Source organism: Lissotriton vulgaris, chromosome 12 (assembly GCF_964263255.1).
Source record: "Lissotriton vulgaris chromosome 12, aLisVul1.2, whole genome shotgun sequence".
In the NCBI taxonomy this organism is placed as follows: domain Eukaryota; kingdom Metazoa; phylum Chordata; class Amphibia; order Caudata; family Salamandridae; genus Lissotriton; species Lissotriton vulgaris.
Genome location: NC_141700.1, coordinates 367,176,126 through 367,198,236, shown reverse-complemented (window position 1 = coordinate 367,198,236; position 22,111 = coordinate 367,176,126). Strand labels below are relative to the sequence as shown.

Here is a 22,111-nt window from a genome sequence, read left to right as displayed (position 1 = left end):
CTTGAGGAGACCCTTAGGGTAGCCTCTATCTTGCAATTTGGTCAATAATATGTTGTTTCTTGAAATAAATCGGCTCTGTGCATGCAATTCCTTCTCAACCTTAAAAATTGGTCACAAGGAAGGTTGTCACAGAGATTTCTTGGGTGATGTGAATTGTATCGACGAAGTGTGGTTCTTTCAGTTGGTTTCTTGTAAAGTGTTGTAACAATCTTAGAATCATCTTTTTTAATGGATAGGTCCAAAAAGCTTATGGTCTCCCTGTCGTATGTCATGGTGAATTGTATGTCTGGGGATCTGCCATTTAGCCAAACGGAGAAGTCCAGAAAACTAATCATGTCGCCAATCCAGATCATTAACACATCGTCAATATAACGTTTCCACATAGATATGTTATCTAAAAATGGGTTTACCATGTTGTAAATATGTTCGTCCTCATATTTTTCCATGAACAAATTAGCTAGGTTGGGTGCATAGCAGGCTCCCATCACTACACCTTTCTGTTGCAAAAAGAAGTCTTTATGGAAAATAAAAAAGTTCTTGCTCATGGCTATTTCTAGTAGATGCAAACCACACAAGATGATGGACGAATGTTGCACAATGGCAAAACATTCACCCCCAGTCACAGATCTGTTGAGAAAAATAATGATGGATTAAACCCAGATCTGTGACGGGGGTGAATGTTTTGCCAATGTGCTACATTCCGTCCATCATCGTCCCGAGGTATGCTGGTATACAATGAGGCAACGTCAAGTGTTACTAAAAATTTTTATTTTTGTCAAATGGTTGGTTTTGTACCAACTGTAGCACTGCCATTTTGTTACTAAAGTAGGATCTAGTCTTTTCAACCCACAGTTTTAGGAACATATCAATGTATTTGATGAGTGGTTCCAAAATAGAACCGCATCTGGAGACAATAGGCCTCCCTGCTGGGTGTTCAAGATTTCTGAGTTAGTCTCCAAATCAATTTGGCAATGTCTTGAGTGGGATACTTGTTAATCTTCAAGTAACTTTCCTGAACTCCTAGTTGTCTATTTATTTCAGGAACGCAGTCTGAGGTATTTTGTATAACCACAGCTCCGCCCTTGCCCGCAGCTTTAATGACAATGTTCCTGTTGTTCTGGAGTGATTCCAGACTGTCCTTTCCATTTTGGTGATGTTATATTTAATATATTTTCTGTCTTTAAGTAGGTCCATAACTTCCTTCAGAACATTTTGTTCAAAGGCCATAATTTTCTGTGTGACAAGATATGCTGCTGGCATGAAAGTAGAGGGAGGTCTCAGATTAGTGGCATTCTATTTGGGATACAGGTTAGGGATGTTTAGTAAAGAAATATTTCAACCTTATTTTTCAAAACAATTGCTGTAATTACATTTTTGTATTGAAAGTGTTAGAAGGGGCAGTAGAAATAAAGGATAAGCCTTTTTCTAGAATGCTTTTTCTGATTCTGTTAGTATGTGTTTTGGCAGTTTTATGATAGGATCTGATTGAGCCTAAGATTCTATGTCCAATACAGGGCCCAAACTGTTAGATTCTATTTGTGTGACCGAATCCTGTCCCATACACATTTGCATGTTCGATGGTCATCTAGCTACCACCTGTAAGTTTGCCTCCGGGTCTGGATCTCCCCGTGATTCTCCTGTGGGAAGAAAGGGACTCTTGTGTTCCGTCTATGTGCGTTATGTCCTGTGTTCCAACCCCTGAATTTGCCCCAGTTCTGTTCTTGACCCCCAGCCCCGTTGGCCATCCAGGGATTGTCCTCTAAAAAAGTAGACCAACTATTTTGGTAGGTGCGGCTACTATTGCTAGTTCCTGGTCTTTCTATATCACTGTCAGAAACACTTCCAACTGAAAAGTCGGAAAAAGTGGCAAACCTTCTTGGTCGCAGTCTACTCCTGTTGGTGTTAAAGCCCTGGCAGTCTTGTTGATAGAACTCCTCTGATAAGTAGGGATAGGTGACTTTATTGCCATAGGCTTTATTGTTCTTTGCTAGTTTATCCAATTTTGTATTCAATCTGTTGGTGTTAAATTCAATAAAAGTCTTCTCTTGACAGTCAAGGGCTTCTTTAGCATTATTTAGTGCCCTGTCCTCTAGGATCTTCTTCTTTAAGTCAGCTATTTCGTGGGTCAATTTTTTAACATATTCAAGAGCCGTCCCTACACTGAGCACCATCCAATGCCTTGTGCAATTGTTGGCTACAAAGCTGAAACCTTCACTGAATTTGGGGATATCTTTGAAGATTGCAGCCTTGTTACATGTAGCCCCTTAGGAATGATGTTAGACTGTAAGTATTTAGTCAAAAGATGGCCGTGCAGGTGTGTTTGCACCGACAGGACCAGCTCCACTTAAAGCCCTGGATAGACATTTATGATTTAGCCAGCACTCTGGTGAACTGAGCCAAGAGAGCAAAACAGCAAAAGAATGAATAGCCATAGAATACATACAAGTACTTTTCCAGTCTCCATGTCCCAAGCCTTCACTGTCTTATCAAAGGAAGATGTTATCAATCTGGAAAAAAAAGAAATTTTCATTTTTTTTTAAATATATTTTTTTTCCACAGCAACTCAATGAGCCAGTACAGAAATAACAAAAGCGATTCAGATAGACATTAAGTCAGAAAACCTCCCCCAAATTACAAGCCCAATTTTACATTTCTTGACCCCTTTAACAGAATACAAACTATGCTCTAACAAAAATAAATTATACATCTTAGCCTTCCATCAATCAAAGGAGGGAGGTTCGGCTTGTAGCCACAAGGCCGCAATGCAAAGTCGGGCAACAGTCATCGCAATAAAAATAAGATATCTATGTTTGTATAAGGGGGGTGCCCTTGCCAACATCTGGTCCAATACCCAAAAGTATCATTATAGGTGTTATAACAAATTGATCTCCTATTACTCTAGACAAAAATTGTTTAATGTATTGGATATAATTTGACAGCCACACACATGAAAAAAAATATGTAAAATATCTGCATAATTCCCCCGGCATCAAAAGCATTTTCCATCTTGTCCATTCCCCCATTTTAACATCCGTGCAGGGGTATAATATAAATTGAAAAAGGTTTTAAAACATTTTCAGGTTCGCAGACAACAAAGTCTTCCTGGATCTAATAATAGCATCCTTTAAGCACAAATTATCCGTGCCCAAGGCCGCGGCCCATTCAACATTGTGTTTATCTAGATCATCCTTTCTACAGGATAACAGTACTTGGTACAGCACCTCAATTTTAACCTGTCGTTGGACAGCAGTAACTACTTAACTAGAATCCGATCTAACTTTTTTCCGGAAAATAAAATCTCTTAATTGTAGAAACATAAAAAATTGGTTTTTGGGCAAATTATACTGTCGTGATAATGCTTCATAAGACATCAGTGAGCCATCATTACAAAAAAAAATCCCACAGTTGAACAATGCCCTTTCCTCTCCAATCCTCAGCAATAGTATCCCAAAAGATAGAAGGAAGAATATTTACAGCATTTGTTGGAGTATACTGGGAAATTTCCCCAACTGAGCAAAGCTTTCGTATTCTTTTCCAGACATTAAAAGCTGATATAAGTATCTTAAACCTTGTGCGCTTGTAGTAACTGCTTTCAATTTGTTTAAAAAAAGCATTGACGTGGCACAGTACCCAATAAGACCTGAAAAATAGACGGGGCCTCCGCCCCATTACTAACATCTTCTCCTGTTAATAAAATATGCATTTTTAACAACAAAACAACAAGCATAAAAGTAAAAGGCAAAATCCGGAATAGTAAGGCCCCCAATCAATAGGAAGAGTCATAAATCTCATTGCTTGTCTTGGGTTTCAACTGATAAAAGCAGACACTAATCGATGTGTTAGAATAACACCTGTTCCTCAGTTACACCATTTGAAAAGAAAATCTTCAATGTCAAACATGAGGCAGATATAGTATTTTTTTTTCTCTATTCTTCCAGTACAGATTCCTGCTCAAAGACTTCATACCTGTCTGCCCCACCAATAAACATTTACTGTGGTATGAAAAACAGGAAGAGCCAGGCGCACAACTACACTCAATCCTAGGGGATTTGGAGGCAAACACTTTGGGTTTGGTGGATTCTCCTCAAAAGATTTATTGTCAGATTGTTGCCAATGTATAGTTCTTTTTTGCTTTTTTGTAAGTTAAAAAAGCAAAAAAGATCCATTCCTTCGAAGGGGGATCTCCTTACTGGTTCCCAGCTTTTTAAACTCACATCTCCCACCGAGACTGCCTTTATAAAGACATGCAGACTCAATCCATTTACCAGTGTGGAGGGGAATGTAATTTCGGGAAAAGCAAGAAACATCCTAGTGTTGTGCTTCCAGCTGCCATTTATGTCAATTACAGATACATAAATTATGATACTGGGGAGCACCCTGTATAACATTCTCAATTTCTATCAACTCTCCACCATTCAATCTTCAAACAGCCTGTAATGAAAACTGGAACAGACAAAATTTCCCATCATTCCTCATTTGTTCCCAATGTGAATGCTGGCCAGACTGTGCTTCCACTTCAGCCACACCACGCAGCCCCTCTGGAAAGACCACCATTGTGTACACTTCAGCTTTAACACCACCACCGCACCCAAGCTCACCCCGCACCCGCCACAAAGGAACTGGAGCAAGGTCACAGAGGTCTGAATAATTAGATAAGAGTAAGAAAGTAGGAAAGTAGGATCCAATTTCTCCCTTTCAAATGTGACATAACATGACCTTCTGTTTATAGTGCCCAAACTTCACATTCCCTCTCCCCCTTTATGACATAACTTATCCCTGTTCATAAAGCTTAAAGCTGCCATGATTATATATGATATCCACCCTTACTCTTGATTTTGGTTGTAGGCATAGCCTCTTTTAGGCTTGGACATATTAAATAGATAACTTACATCAGATAACATGTGTTGAAAAACTGGGTATTACAGCTTAAATGTACCTATGTAATATAATGTAAATAATGTATAGTTGATGACAGCAAGATAGATAATGAATTTGTATATCTAAAGAATAATGGATTTAAAATTAAGAAGATATGACTAATGACTGGTGACACAGTGAGATTTGGAACTGCTGGTATAAGAGAAGAGTCATACTGAAAAAAAATTGAATAATCATTACAAGTGTAAATAATGAGATCTGCTTGACGTTGACGTTAGATTTATAATTATGTAGATGATTAATTGAAATATGTTTTTAATTCATAGTTACCAGCTATGTGAAAGAAACACAGAATTCCTGATGAAGGCGCAAGCCGAAACGCGTTGAATGAAAGGAATTGTGGTTCTGTATAGTAACTTGAATCAACTTGGATGAATTTTATGTATTGTGAATAATGCAAATCAATTTGGCTGTATAAAAATTATTCTTTCTGTCATATATGTATATACACAAAAAAAGAGAGCAAAAAAAGACAAAAAAATGTTATCTGAAAGAAACTTGATGAAATAATGAGATAATAAAAACAAGTTAAATAAATAATACAGCACGTCTTTATTCGAGATAAAGTTACAGGTCAACGTCATTTAGAATTGTTTATAAAATGCACAAAACCCGGTGCTGAATTTCTCTCCCCCCTTTTTTCTAAAAAACGTATTTCCTTGCCAGGGTTTATCCTAATTAGGCAGCCCCCCCTTCTTACAGGCAAGGTCACAGAGGAACACCTCAACACCACCCTCTTCCACGACCCCCCCTCCGCCACGACCAACGCCAACTCTCCAGCCAAAGAACTACACCGCTGGATCGCCAGCTGTGCAGACAAGCTCGCACCCCTCCGCCACCCCATCAGACAACGCCCCCGAAGGCCGCCTGGTTCACCACCTACTTCCAAGAAGCCAGGCGGTCCTGCAGACGCCTTGAGAAACTGGAGAAGTTGGAGGAACAGGAAAACCACCGAACACCAGAACACCTACAGGACAGCCATGACTAAATACCTACCACCAGCGCAAAAGAGCCACCAAGAGGACCTTTATCCAGAACAAAATCCACACAAAGGCCAGTGATGCAAAAGAATTTGTCAACGTCATACAGCAGTTCACCAAACCCCCCAGCGAAGCGACAGACATCACACCATCCCAAGACCTCTGCAACAAGCTCAGTTCCTACTTCCACCTGAAAATCAAGGCCCTCTATGACAACTTTAGCCAACAGACTCCAGATACCACCCTCCTCTCCACCACCAACAACCAGCTGACCATCACCACCTGGAAACCGGCTCCCACCGAAGATATCGCCACAACCATGAAGAACACCCACTCAGGAGTCCCCAGGAACCCCTGCCCGCCACACATCTACCACAGAGACGCCGCTGCCATAGCACCTGAACTATGCTGGATCATTAACACCTCTTTCGAATCCGGCATTTTCCCCGACAACTGGAAGCAGGCAGAGGTCAAGCCCCTCCTCAAGAAACACTCGGCTGACTCGATGGACCTGAAAAACAACAGGCCCATCTCTCTCATCCCCTTCGAAGCCATAGTCACTGAGAGATTCGTCAACGCCCAGCTGACCACATTCCTTAAAGAGAACGCCATCCTTGACTCCTCCCAGTCTGGATTCCGCAGCAACCACAGCACAGAGACCGCCCTCTTCGTCGCCACCGATGACATCTGCATGCTACTCGACCAGGGCCACACAGCAGCCCTCATCCTACTAGACCTCTCTGCAGCCTTTGACACTGTCTCCCACTGCACTCTCGCCGCCAGACTCCACGACGCTGGCATACAGTGATCCGCCCTTGACTGGATCTGCTCCTTTTTCACCGGCAGAACCCAAAGGATCAGACTCCCACCCTTTCTCTCCGAACCCACAGAGACCAACTGCGGCGTACCCCAAGGATCCTCACTCATCCCCACGCTCTTCAACATCTACATGGCCCCCCTCGCCGCCATTGTTAGACAGCATGGGCTCAGCATATTATTTTACGCCGACACCCAGCTCATCCTCTCCCTCACAAAGAACCCCAAAGACACCAGACTCAACTTCCAGGAAAGAATGAAAGATGTTGCAGCCTGGATGAACAACAGCTGCCTTAAGCTCAACTCGGAGAAGACAGAGGTCCTCGTCCTTGGACCCTCCTCCACCGCCTGGGACAACACCTGGTGGCACTCTGCCCTCGTAAACCCACCCACTCCATCAGACAGTGCCCAACACCTCTGCATCATTCTAGACTTCTCCCTCACCATGACCCGCCAGATCAACACCGTCGCCTCTACCTGCTTCAACTCCCTCTGTATCCTCTGCAAGACCTTCAGGTGGATCCCCCCCGAATGCAGAGATACTGTCACACATGCACTTATAACCAGCAGACTGGACTACAGCAATGCCCTCTATGCCAGAATCAACAAAACCCAGCTACACAAGCTTCAAACCATCTGGAAATCGCAGCCAGACTCGTCCTCGGAACCCCACGACATGAGCACATGACCCAGCACCTACGAGACCTCCACAGGCTCCCCATTGAGAAGAGAGTAAACTTCAAGCTACTCACCCACGCCTACAAATCCCTCCACAACACCGGTCCCAAATACCTCAATGAAAGAGTCTCCTACCACGTACCAAAAAGGAACCTCCGCTCCGCTGACCTCGCCCTGGCCGAGACCCCACACATCCGCAGAACCAGAGCAGGTGGGAGAGCTTTCTCCTACGTCACAGCAAAGACCTGGAACGAGCTCCCAGTCAACATCAGATGCTCCTCCACTCTGCACACCTTCAGGAAGAGCCTCAAGACCTGGCTCTTCGACTGATCCGGAGCTGCACCCCCCAGCAACAAGCCAGATTGTAGTGAGGGGATGGAAGACCATGTCAGAGAGGGTGAGTAAAGACCAAGTTGGACAGAGGCTAAAGAGAAGAAAGGGAAAGAAAGGTAGAGGGGCATGTGGGATCAAGATGTATACTCCCCATGACTTTTCTGCCTATGTTAAAAATATAAAAACCTTAAAAAGAGGCCTCATCAAATCATGGTAGCCTCCAATCAGAACGACCAAAAAGAAGCTAGTTAAAATTAACAAACATTAAATCTTAATTAAAACAAACATTCCTCTTTAAACTGCATGGTTTTACGCCTTCTCTTCACATTAGAAACCTGACAGATACTCTATAGTGAAGCCATGCAACTCCTCCCAAAAAATATCCTCAGTGGGCTGTATTAGAGGTTAGGGATCTCCCAAACTCCTGTCATTTTAAACCTCGAAGGCATAGTCTGACAAGTGGCAGCTAAGGCACAGAGGCAAATCATGAGGTTCTCCCCAAGTGTAAGAACTCGATACATGCCTGAAGTTGGCTGTCTGTTCATACAAGCTCGTATCTTTCCTAAAAACCCACCATCAAACAAATGTAGCGCTTTGAATACACACCGGAGATGATACTATTTGCTTAGAGAACATGAACTTCGACATTATTCATAAGTCCTGAGAATCATTTTATACTGGATATTGGGATACAAATTGGACTGGTTCGATGACATGGACTTATATAAGTACTAGCGAGATTTACTGAAAATTTAGAGCCCTGAAGAAGTCAGTGTAGGATGAAACAAACTGGCTACTGTTGTAAGGCGTTTGTCAAAAGAAGAAAGTGAATAAACAACTTTCCTCTATACACATTGAGAGCAAATTGTGCATTATGTATTATCAAGTATACATATTGTGGAGATGGAACAATATGATTACTGTGCTGTACTCTCATTTAAATTGAGTTATATTCTTTGGTACTGATGGAGTGCTGAACCATTAAGAACTGTTTTGCTATTTGGAAGTTTCTTCCATTAGAAGTTGAGAGGGGTTGAAAGTCTGGTTCTGTGCACCACATCAAGCTCCCAAACTTGGCCCACTTTTTGTTGGTAAGTGGGGCAGTCTATTACCTCAACCCCTTTTTGTATTAAATTGTCAAATGGCATTACCACAAATATCCTGCTGAGATTAGGGGACTCATTCAGAGCATAAACCATGTTCTGAAATGTCATAATGTATTCTGGGATTTTTACATCACTCTAATTTATTGTAGTTATTCGGAAATGCAAGATATTGTTTTTTCAAGATGTTTTTGTCATCAATCGTATGCTGTGATCATCTTTTACCATTGTTTGTCTTACATTGTTATATTTTGACAAACAACGCAGGAAAAAGTGGTGTAAAATGTATGGGGGCGTGGCCAGCCAGCCAACATGGTGGACGTGAGGCACTGAGGCTCCGACCAATACCCCTGGTTTCTCCTGAGATTTCTCCTGCTGGGGTGCAGTCTGTGCCCACTTGGTGCGGGACAGGTGCGGGGAAGCAGTGGGGAGCCTGCACAACCTGGCGGTTTGAGGACAGCGAAGTGCTGGATGAGGTGCCGAGCCCTGGGAGACCGGCGCAGCCCGGGAGGAAAAGGCGCGCAAAGTGTCCCGAGTGGCAACAGCCCCCGCTGAAACTCGAGACGGCACAGTGAGGCAGATAGAGGCGCACTGCAAATGCGGCCCTGCTCTGTCCTGTGAGCGCGGCGTCCCGGGTGCCGAAGATCGCCAAGACCCGGAGGCTCTGACTGCCTGGCGGAGTGTGGACTCGTAACGACAACGAGGCAACCCGGGGGCTCGCCGTGCCTTGTGGACCTGCTGGCAGCCGAGCAGCGGAGGGGAGCTGCAGCCTGGAGGAGCGGCGCGGCTCAGAAAGGGAAATCGCAGTCCATGTCCCGAGCGGTGGCGGCAGACACCGCCGTCTGAGCTGTGGAGTGGGGCAGCGAGAGAAGAGCTGGGATCCCGGCCCCCTGCAGGCCCTGTGAAAGGAGCGGGCCTTGCAGTGACCGTGTGGGCTGCTGAGGGCTGCAGGGATCTGGCAGTCTGTGCATGCTGGTTGAGAGGCGAGGAGTGCAGCCTGGGTGTGATGCAGGGCCCCCCCTTCTAAGCTAAGGTGAGGTGCGGGCGGCTGAGGACTGGCCTGGGCCCCTGGGAGGACCATAGTACACTCTAGGGGCTAGCGCATACCAACTGCGGGGTGGAACAGAGGGTTGCCACCCCCTCGCTGGGCGACACGTGGCGATTGGTAGCACAGCCCTGGAGCAGTCATCCAGTGATAAGGACCTGGGAGGCGGTGTACCTGAGGTGTCCGGAGGAACCGGAGGCAACAAAGGAGCTGGAGGGAGCAGTCTGCCGCCGGGCCTGGGGACATTTCTGGCCTGCAGATTGGTGTAGTTGGCGGCGGGCGCCATTTTGAGGGAGGCGTAATTTTGAGTAGAACCAGCACTGGTGTAGCACAACCTCGACGCAGGTAGCAAGCCTGAGGGCGGAGGACGTGCCCGACGACAGTGAGTGAGGCGCCTGTGGGTTCCTAGAGGGACTCTGAGAGTGGGAGCCTTGTGGGGACCTGCCAGGAGAGTGCGGCCTCTGTTGAGGTGCTGATTTACTGCGCTGCCACGGACGGACTAACTGGGACTTTACCAGGTGCAGTCTTGTTGTGGTGGTGCTGCACGCAGTAGGGGAGCCATAGAGTGGGCAATGACAGTGGTGCGGTGCTCCTGAACAAGCTAGGAGTGGCAAGGGAACCCCCGTACTGACTAGGAGACGCTGAGGGCGGGTTGGGTGCCCCTGGTGCTTGTGGCTGACATAAAGTAGATGGTTTTCCCCTAACCCTTGGGACTGAGCATTGGGCCCCTTGAAGACTGGGCCACGGAACTCCGGACGTCGCTCAGGATGAGGGGGGGCCCAGTGGAATGCTCTGCTAGCCATGTGGCACGGCACTCTTTCATTTGGACAGCGGGAGGGAGCCCTGGTCCAGAGAACCTACCACTGGTTGCGCCCTCATAGCCTGCGGACAGCTTGCGGATGCCAACTGCTCAACAACTTGCTATGGGCTGGCTGCGGGACAAGTGGCAGCAAGGACAGACACGCACGGGGAGCTTAGAAACCCCTCAGGGGCGCCAAACTGGAGACATGGAGCCGCAAGCAGAGGCCCTCTCTGCCAAGATGGACTTGCGGCAGTTGAGAGGATATGCACTACCCTGGAGCAGACCAAGGAGTCCCTAGAAACGCGGATCGACAAGGTCACGTCGGACTTTACCCTCCTCCACGCTGACCACCGTAAGCTGTGTGAGAGAGTCACAGTACATAGTCAAACGCTTCAGGAGCTCCAGCCCATTACCCAAAGTCACACTGCAGCACTACAAGACAAGATCGACCGGGTACATGCGCTTGAAGACCCGATAGATGATGCGAAAGGGCGATCCCGGCGCAATAATATACGCGTAGTGGGCCTTCCGGAAGGAGAGGAGGGAAGGAACCCGGAGCAGTATGTTGAGCGCTGGTTGCGTGACCTCCTGCCCCAGGGGGCGTTATCTCAACAATTTGTGGTGGAAAGAGCGCACAGGGTACCGGCGCAGAAGTCCAGGCCGGGGGCCAGGCCCCACCCGTTCCTGTTCAAATTTCTTAATTACCGGGACAGAGATGTGGTCCTGCGTGAAACCCGGAAGTTAGGTGACCTGAATGTGGGCAGCAATCGCGTTATGTTTTTCCCGGACTATACAGCGACAGCAGCAGCAAAGAAGTAATTACATGGCGGTGAAGCGTCAACTTAGGGAACTGGAGCTGCCTTACTCCCTGCTGTTCCTGGCCCGGCTGCGAGTGGTCACGAAGGAGGGGACTCGCTTTTTCAACTTCCTGGCGGACGTGTGGGATTGGCTGGAGGAGTCGGGCAGTGGACAGGAACGAGACCTTCAGGTACAGAGGCTGGCAGTCGACCGGAGAGAAGGTCCAGAAGGCGTAGGCCCCGGGGAGGCACACCAAACTGCAAGACCGGGCCCAGTAGCACCCAGCCCGGAGAGAATTAGAATGGAACGACGGGAGGCACTTGAGGCGGTGGTGACCCTTGGGACAATGCATAGCAGTGGCTGCATGGAGGCCTCCATAGACAGTGCTCCGTAACCAGCGGCGCGTCGTCTCCATCCACTGTGATCTCGAAAGATTCAAACCTGCCAGTGGTTACTTCACAGACTGCTGACCAAATTGTGTGATATTATGTCAGAGCGCTAACTTTGGATAAGGTTTACACACACACTGGCCAAGAATTGCTATTCCTCCCCCTTGTTATATGTTTGTGCACATTTAGTTGAACTGTACTGTGTACTGGGGGTGTCCTCAGAGCCTACCGGGTCACAGGTGTGACAACAGGAGGCAGCACGCTGCGCGGGGGCGGGACACAAGGTGTTTGATGTCACACTCGACTGCATTCGCGGGCTCCTGCCGCTGCGACTCGCACCCGACCTGCGCCTTAGTTTACTTCACGACACGCTACTGCACCTCCCGTAATCAGGGGAGAAATGGGAGGGGGAATAGCGCAGACAGGTCACCGCTACCACATGAACCCCACCAGGCAACACACTGGAATAGCTCACTTCTAACTGAAGTCTTTTGAGGTTTGGACGGATGCCCACTTGGGGATACACCCTATTTGTTACACCATTTGCAGTTGTTATATTGTTCACTTGGCAGCGCATTAATATGCTCCCCTCAGGTCGCAGCCCAGACCCCCTGGTGCGGCCCCTTTGCCCCATGCCGCGCCTAACTACCCAGCTTCATGATGACACACACTAATATAGTGACCTGGAACATACGTGGCATGCACACACCGTTGAAGCGTTATTCCATGTTCTCCTACCTACAGCGACACTCTGTGGGGATTGCCCTCCTACAGGAGACACACATGACCCAGACGGAACTTAGCAGACTTTGCAGGCGTGGGAGGGGGCAAGTATACGGCACCACCGTTTCAGCGCGGGCACCCTGATCTGGGTGCGGGCGGGCATTCCCTTCAACTGTGAAAAGGTGGAGGTGGATCGGGAGGGCAGGCACACGCTAGTGCAAGGGAAACTAAATGGTTAAGAGATATTGTTAGGATCATTATATGCACCTGATGTGGCCCAACCGACCTTTGTAGCGCGGCTGACGCAGCTCCTACATCCCTTTGCTGGGCTCCCTTGGTTGCTAGGAGGGGACTTTAACATGATGCTGGATGTCCAGTTGAACAGATCTTTCCCCCCCTCCGTGCCGCAGTGACGGAGTCCAATGCGCAGGCGTTTAGGGACTGGCTCACACACTGGGTGCTGCAGGACCTGTGGCGCATCCTCCACCTGACAGATAAGATCTACTCCTACTACTCAGCAGTACACGATTTGCATGTCGGGTTAGACAGGATGGTGGGTTCCCAATCATTGCTCCCGCTTATCAGAATACCTGGGGCGGACGCACTCCGATCATAATCCCTTGTGGTTTCAGATCGGCTGGGAGGCAGATCGCTCGCCAGTGCACACGTGGAGACTTTAACCTAGCGCGCTAGAGGACCCGGAGTTTCGCTCTTCCCTGGGTACGGCTATATTAGCATACTTTGACATTAATGAAGGTACGGCGAGCAACGCATTAGTGGAGTGGGACGGCCACAAAGTGGCTGTCCGGGGCCACTGTTTGGGGGCCACATGGAAAATACGTAGGACGCTTTCCGACTCCCTGGCGCGCTTAGAAGATGAGCTACTGCAATATGAGAGGGAGGGCGAAGGAGGGGGTAGACACTCACTCAGGTTGGAAGGTCTCCGCACCCAGCACGTGGAGCTTCTGGAGAGGCTCCGATGTCACAACTATGCAGCACACACAGCCAGGACACATGCTAGGGCAGACAGAGCAGGCCGCCTAGTGGCTTGGTTGATATGGCAGGAGGAACGCCGTGCCCCGATAGGAGCAATTCGCGGGGTGGAAGGGACACTGGTGTATACGCAGCGGGAAATCCACAGGGCCCTCACTGACCACTATAGTGCAAGGGAAACTAAATGGTTAAGAGATATTGTTAGGATCATTATATGCACCTAATGTGGACCAACCGACCTTTGTAGCGCGGCTGACGCAGCTCCTACATCCCTTTGCTGGGCTCCCTTGGTTGCTGGGAGGGGACTTTAACATGATGCTGGATGTCCAGTTGAACAGATCTTTCCCCCCCTCCGTGCCGCAGTGACGGAGTCCAATGCGCAGGCGTTTAGGGACTGGCTCACACACTGGGTGCTGCAGGACCTGTGGCGCATCCTCCACCTGACAGATAAGATCTACTCCTACTACTCAGCAGTACACGATTTGCATGTCGGGTTAGACAGGATGGTGGGTTCCCAATCATTGCTCCCGCTTATCGCGCAGTCAGAATACCTGGGGCGGACGCACTCCGATCATAATCCCTTGTGGTTTCAGATCGGCTGGGAGGCAGATCGCTCGCCAGTGCACACGTGGAGACTTTAACCTAGCGCGCTAGAGGACCCGGAGTTTCGCTCTTCCCTGGGTACGGCTATATTAGCATACTTTGACATTAATGAAGGTACAGCGAGCAACGCATTAGTGGAGTGGGACGGCCACAAAGTGGCTGTCCGGGGCCACTGTTTGGGGGCCACATGGAAAATACGTAGGACGCTTTCCGTTTCCCTGGCGCGCTTAGAAGATGAGCTACTGCAATATGAGCGGGAGGGCGAAGGAGGGGGTAGACACTCACTCAGGTTGGAAGATCTCCGCACCCAGCACGTGGAGCTTCTGGAGAGGCTCCGATGTCACAACTATGCAGCACACACAGCCAGGACACATGCTAGGGCGGACAGAGCAGGCCGCCTAGTGGCTTGGTTGATATGGCAGGAGGAACGCTGTGCCCCGATAGGAGCAATTCGCGGGGTGGAAGGGACACTGGTGTATACGCAGCGGGAAATCCACAGGGCCCTCACTGACCACTATAAGCAGTTGTGTAGGAACAAGGGAGCTGGCCCCAGGCACCTTCTAGATGAGTTTTTGAACTCTATCCAGCTGCCCGCACCCTCTGCGGAGCATAAGGAAGCGCTTAATGCACCTCTCTTCCTAGAGAAAATCGGGGAGGCGATCCACTCAATGGCATCCGGGAAAAAGCGGGGGCCGGACAGTTTGTCTGTTGAGTACTATAAAGCATATCGTGAGTCCTTGGTGCCGCTACTCCATGCGCTCTACAACAAAGAGGTGGAGAGAGGATCGTTGCCCCCTTCAATGCTGGAGGCGTTCCGGGTCTCTCTGCCCAAGCCGGACAGAGACCCTACGGCTTTAGGATCATACAGTCTCCTGGCGATGCCTAATGTGGATTATAAAATCCTATCAAAAGTACTGGCGGAACTGTTGGCACCAGTGGTCCCCCACTTAGTACACGCAGATCAGAACGGGTTTGTCCCTGTGAGGTCCACGTCATTGAATCTTCGGAGGTATTTCAGGGTGGCAGCCGAGGCCACACATAAGTGGCCCAGGGCGGGATGTCTTATCCTAGATCTGGAGAAGGCGTTTGATTGCCTAGAATGGGGTTATCTGTCGGCAGTGCTGTTGCGATATGGGTTGGACGTAAGGTTTCTCCTCATGGTCGGCCTGCTCTACAAGAATCCCACAGTCCGCGTGTGGTTAGGCCCCTACGTCTCTGAAGCGGTGTCGGTAGGGCGGGGCATTCGGCAGGGGTGCCCTCTGTCCCCGTTGCTATTCGAATTGGCAATTGAGCCCCTAGCGGTGCCTATACGGGCGAGTCTAGGGGATGGTATACCACAGGGGGATGCGGTTCACCAGGTGTCCTTCTATGCTGACGACCTGAAGGCATATGTGAGAGACATGGGGCACATGCCGGGGCGGCTGGCCCAGCTACTGCAGACCTTTGCCACTATCTCGGGGCTTCGCGTGAACGCAGGTAAATCCTGTCTTTATGCTTTCAAAGCAGGGACAGCGGACCCGGAATACTGTCTTGACGGTACGCAGGTCCAGTGGAAAGAGGATACCTTCAGATGTCTGGGGATACAAATGTACCATAGCCCAGAGGATTTATTTGACGGGAACCTGGGAAGGGCGGTCGCAGCGCTTAAATCGCAGGTGCGCTTTTGGAGTACACTTCCGCTGACGACTACAGGTAGGGTGGCGCTCGCCAAAATGGTCATATTTCCCCGCCTTCTGTACTACTTTGTTAATTTGCCGCTATTTATACCGGCCCCTTTCTTTAACATGCTCAATAGGATGTTGCGGGACTTTGTCTGGGGCACAGCTAGGCACAGGCTGGCGGTTGCTAAATTATTACTATCTGTCTGCTCAACTGCAATGGGTTGCTCTCTGGCTGGCGGACAGAGGCAGAGATGATACAGCCACAAAAAAGCTGCCTTACTCATTAGAACAAATTAGCAGACTTTTCAATCCCCTTGCTGCAGTTACGCGACCGACACCGCTCCTCTTGGCGGTGGCATGCAGGTGCTACCGAAGGGTCCTATATCTCACCCGCACTGCTGTCCCGAACGCACCGGCCATACCTCTGGAGGGTTCCCCGAGTGGTGGAGGGGTGCTTACGGCTCCTGTGCTCGCGGCATGGTGGGAGGCCGATGTTCGTACGCTTGGAGATCTATACGGGGATGGTGAGCTCATACCATACGAGACTCAGGTGGCAGAGGAAGGGCTCCCGCCCGGGGAGGTTTTGGCACGGGGGGACATGACCACGGAGCCCAATCACCACCTAACCATGCAATACCTGCACGTCATGGGGAGAGGTAGGCACCTGGTTCGCTGGTTTGCGGCATTACTGAGGGAGCATGCGGCTATCAGCTTAGGCCCGCTTCGATGCAAATGGGAACTGGACCTCATGTTGTAGGCCTCGTTAGAAGTTGCATTCTTTTGGCGAAACATCGTACCATCCATCGGACATCAGCTGTGTAACTGGACAAACGCACAGAATGTGAAGAGACCCCCGACGAAGGGTCCATTTGTACCCGAAATGCATTGGGTTAATGTGAAATGTTGAAATAATGGAACCTGCTAATAATTGAAAAAATGAATTTAATGAGAAATTATCATTAAAAATTGCACAGAAATATGGTACAAAGGAAAACGTATTTAAGGATTCTTTATTGAACTTTGATGATGTGAAGAAGAGGACTGACATTGGTCCATGAAAAAGTGTGCACACCTTGAACCTGAGAGTAGTACCCCTGGTCTCATCTATCTCAATCCTATGATGTGCATCATAAGTGGGGAGACTTATGTGGATGATCATGGGGAATGTATATTTTTCATGCCACGCAGTCAATTAGATTTTCTTTACTCACTAAAAAATCGAGTAACATGTTGTGTGATATCACTTTAAAGCTTGACTTCCCAATGCAATAGAACTATATAAATTATTATTAATTTCCCTTGGGTGCAATTGTGCTTCAACAAAGTATTGCTCTAGTTTCTAATTGCTATGTTCCATTATAACAATAGTTTAAACTTTAATAAATGCCGGGGTCTCCAACCTCTCCTATAACAAGATCTACTTTTGATCAATATAAATCACATCGAGCTACTAATATAATACCCCTTACAATAGTTACCACATATGTCATAGGCTTCATATTTTTATAAATTCACACATTTTAAATCTAGCAGTCCCAATTTTGAGGTGCTCTCCTCTTCCTTCCCAGACCAGAGGTTAAATAAACACAGTGTGACTCGCAGTGCTGGGGCCCACTTCAGCAGCACCTTTGATGCACGGTGATTGGTTGTGTTTCAGACTTCTTGCTGCCAATCACATTGTAAGTGTGTTCCAGCATGGCACCTTGGGATTGATTAGGCTGCCGGCCACTTCTAGGGTATACAGCTTAGTGGTGCTGACTCAGGCACAAGGCTGTGTCAGATATTGGGCTGGGCTCCATGTCCAAGAGCTACCTTCTGGCAAGCTAGTGATACCTCCTGAGCTACGCATGGAGACGCCTGGACTAAAAACTATATATGTATGTAAATGATACACTGCTTCACATAAGTGCCGAACAACGTGCCTTAGCGCAGATAATGTGCCCTTAAAAACACTTTTGGATGTGTGTTGTCTAAGGCACTTGTCGAAAAAAATATACAAAGAGATACACATGTAGTCAACTTGTTAATGGGTGAATGTTTACCCTGCAGCTTTTCAACTTTTAGAGGTTTTGTTTAGGTTACATATAGTTAGCACCCTAATGTCCCAATCATTCCAAAGTCCAGATAGCTAGATTGTTGGCGCTATCCCTCGCTAGTATTCCTTTTCATTAGGTTATAATAAATTATAGCTTAGTTTTCATCACTTAGAACAATTTCAAAAAATTATTTTTTCAAGAATAGCCGGACGTTTCATGTTGAATGAAGTCAGGTTAATTGCTGAACGATTATTCCCCACATAACCTGTTGGTATGGTATGGCCAGTAACTTGGCTTCCAGTCACATTCCAACGGGTACTGCAGCAATACATAAAAAGTGTTAACATGGAAACCACCAAATACCAACAGTAACCAAGAAGCAGAAATATTGAAGATTGTTTCAGCCACTCGTTTGGATTTCAGAAACGCCCCTCTTTTTGTATGAGGTTGAGACCACATGCGGTGAAGTGGCTTTGAGCATTTGGAATTCCTGGAGGCACGGGGAGAAGGTCAGTTTAATCTGCAGACGTTGCTTGGTAACCCGCCATGCTGGGAGGCAGTGCACAAAGACAAGGAATTGTAGGAAATGTGCTGGATACTGTGTAACTCATATCAAAAAGCAGCTTAATCACTTTTCGAATCACTTTTCAACAAACCCCACGCTACTTTTTTAAATCAACTTTCTGCTAAAATGTAAAGGGCCCATTATTCGTTGTTAGCGTAATTGACAATTTGTTGCCCAATATGGGACGCAATTTATGATAAAGTTAGCAATCTATGAACAGGACAAGGGGCCCTCTGTGTCTCCATCACCAGCAACTACGGGTGTCCTATGCTGACCAACTCGATGTCCGTTTTGAAGCAGATTATTTAAAGAGGATGCACGACATACATTTACATACAATTAATTACATGTTAATGGTTCTCCTGAAAAGAAGCATACACCATACACCAACACTTGAAAAGTATACTTAAGATAACCCCACATGTGTACACGTAGTCCACATGTTTACCCCTTGTTGCTGAATGACATATGTTTATTGTTACCTAATACAATGGAACTCACATAATCTATCGCAACAGATCTACCTCAATGAGTGGATTCGACGGGATTCAAGCTTGTGACTTTCAGGTTATACAGATATTTTTGGTGAGGGAAGGCAGAGAGACAAGACAAACCTGTTCAAAAATCTCACCAAAGAGCCAATATTAATCAATCTACCTAAAGCTGTGTGCAAGAACGTACATTTCCTTTTCATCATGTTCTCAGGACAATAAATCCCCTACTGAAGTGATGTTCCTGTCCAGTTTAGCACAACTGAAGAGAAGACCAAAGGGGCAGAACAGTGATTTACAATGTATTTATTTTGCAGTGTTATAAAGTCCAAAGACCTGTACGATTCGGCTCCAACTGACTCAGAGTTTCCGAATGCCGGTCAGAACCGAGTCAGAAAGACCGAATGGTTACCATCTATCGTAATCGGTCGGTCAGAAATGTTTCTGAGTCAATCAGAAACATGGGATCCACCACGGGTAAGGAAATTCCGAATGCCAATCTGAGCCTTTCCAACTGACATCGTAATGAGGCCCTTAATATGAGCCCTTGAGGGACCCTCAAAATCTCCTCCCTCAGATAGAGGAGCCACCAAGAGTAGAAAATTCTCTTTAGATAGAGGATTAACGGCATACAGATTGGAAATGTAAGAAGCCCATTCTGCACTTGAGATGGTGCTGGTTTTAGGCTTAATGCTGCTCTCACAAGACGTGTTAATTATAACCTAGAACGTTCAGGAATCTTTTTAGGTGGCAGCTTCTCAAAGGTCTATCCAGATCTTATTAGCCTTCTGTTTTTTTATGTGGCTTTCCATCTTGTACACCTTATTTTTGGTAGGTTAATCATTCTCCTTCTCTCCCTTGAAAGAGATACAAATTGATGAGTTTGTAATTTAATAATCAATTTATTCAAACTAAATTCTCTATGGTAACCTACTATTGATTTATTAACTACCCAGAGGGGCCCTTGCGAAGAAGGATTCTCTACCGTAAAATTCCACAAATCCTGCTCAAAATTAACCACAGAAAATATTAAAGTCTTCTTCACTGGCCCTATCAGCAAACAAACTAGTGGTGTATTTAGAGACTTTTGCCTTACATTAGCCCCAATTCTGCCATATATGTATGGGACAAACAATCACATTCTGTATGTTGTTCTTCGTGGTGTTGACACCTTGTTGGGTGGAAGTGTTATTTTTTTGAATTACTGAAATGCAATAAAGAGATTTAAAAAAAAATGACCACAATTATCAAGTTAATCATATTTTCTCATTAAACAATCTGATAAATAAAATGAAATTATGAACTAATAAGGGAATCCAAGGACAGGCTCGGAGGATGTAAAGATTGGCAAAGCGATACTGGTCAGGCTTTCAGATAACATTGTCCTTCCAACTAAAAAGTATACATTTGAGGAGTGAATAAAAGATTTATATGATCAAGCGTAAGCCATACTAAGAAGGATTGCAATCTCTCGCTTGCATGGCCTTTCCTGGCTTTTTTCATAAGGCAGATAATTACAAAATAGTTATTGTGTTTGAAGGCCCCGTACACCAGGTCTCCTGGATACAGATAATATCCGTGCCCTGAAGATCCAAAAAATGAAGCTTCTGAGACTTAGAAAAACAACTTGCAAAGTTCCAGGCAAGGACCTTTATAGCCTTACTAAAACGGCTGAAACCTTTTGTGGTTACATGTGTAATTAGAGTGAAGTACACATGCTAGTTAATTCCATTAATATAAGTCATCCCCTGCACAAGCCCTGAAACATCATTACCAAAACCTAAAAAGGTGACAGATCTACTTTTTGACCCAACAGAGTTCTGAACTGATCTAGTATTATTTGTTAAGTCCTCTACAGGAAACCTGCAATACTCTAGGGGGTGTTATCATAAATAACAGTATGTATATCAGGCCTTATCAGTCTCCTTACTGGAAAAAAAGGGAATAACATCTATTATATCCATATGAAAGAAAAAAACAAATTTTCGAAAATCAGGTTTACAATAACTTTGGAGATGAAAGTAACCCCATTTCTCTTCTCAGTTGGGGAATTAAGTAGTTGTACAGTTAAAATATGATTTCTTTCTTATCAACAGTATAGGACTTATTTCTGACATACACTTTAGTAACGGAGAATGATTCAAATGAACCATTTCATGATCAAACAGTACATTTAAATCAAATATCAATGGTAGGTTTTCCATTTCAGGATCAACACAGGAAGAACATGGAATAGCCTGCTCACTGAGACGTTGGAGGGGCGAAGTAGGTTCAAAAGGGTCAGATCTAAAGTTGAGTGAGTAAGAAAGCCAAATTATAGGGAACAGTTTTTGCGTAGGGACACATTCTCCAGCTGTAACTTATGAGCAATAGGCACCATTGATGGAATAGATTAAGCGGTACATGTGGGTGCTGGAAACTCTACAGAGCAATCCAATGTTTGAGCCTGTATTGGATCATCAGTGTCAAAACTTATTTTCTTTATCCCTTCTTTACTTATCCAATGATAGTTTCCTCTTACTACTCTGTTTCTTGCCCTTTTTTGAATTATAGGATCAATTACCATATTAGAATTGCAACAACCTTGATTTTTTTTCTATTGAAAAACAGTAAAGAAGCTCAGGGGCTATTCAGATAGGTACTACAAGCCTTCCAATGTAGATCTTCCAGAAGCTTGAATAGATCCTCTAAAGAAAAGGAATCCATAGCAATTTCAAGGGCTTTCACTACTGTCTTATGGATGCCGTTAGGAACCTTTGACAGCGGGCGGCAAATGTGGATTCCGACCTTCTTAAGTTCAGTTGAGGTAACTTCACAATGTTTTTCACTGGACCTGTACTCTACTTTTGTGGGTAGATCTTTAGGAATCACAGTTGGTATGTCAAGCATATGATCCGAATTATCTGTTGTTTTTTCACCCAGATACAGAATAGAGGGCAAAATTAGTTCCAAACAGTGAAGAGCTTCAGAAAATTGAATATAGTCCCCAGGGAAGTTAGTTGAAATGTTCAGGTTTAGTTCCTAAGATTTTGATAAATTGGAAAATGAGGATAAAAGTTTACTTGGGAATACTGGAAAATAGAGACATTGGCATTTTGTTAACTGGAGAAGCCGAAGAGATCAGAGTTGTAGGGACTGCAGATCTCTTCGCGGCCAA

General features: G+C 46.3%; 1 protein-coding gene across 1 annotated transcript in view; it reads right to left on the bottom strand.

Moving 5' to 3' along the window:
- The window catches only part of WDR88 (WD repeat domain 88), a 305,494-nt gene that overhangs the window by 128,879 nt on the left and 154,504 nt on the right, over positions 1-22,111 (bottom strand). The window contains exon 4 of the mRNA XM_086946455.1: positions 2,444-2,507. Within this exon, the coding sequence (XP_086802581.1) occupies positions 2,444-2,507 (64 nt within the window). The remainder of the gene's footprint in view (positions 1-2,443; positions 2,508-22,111) is intronic.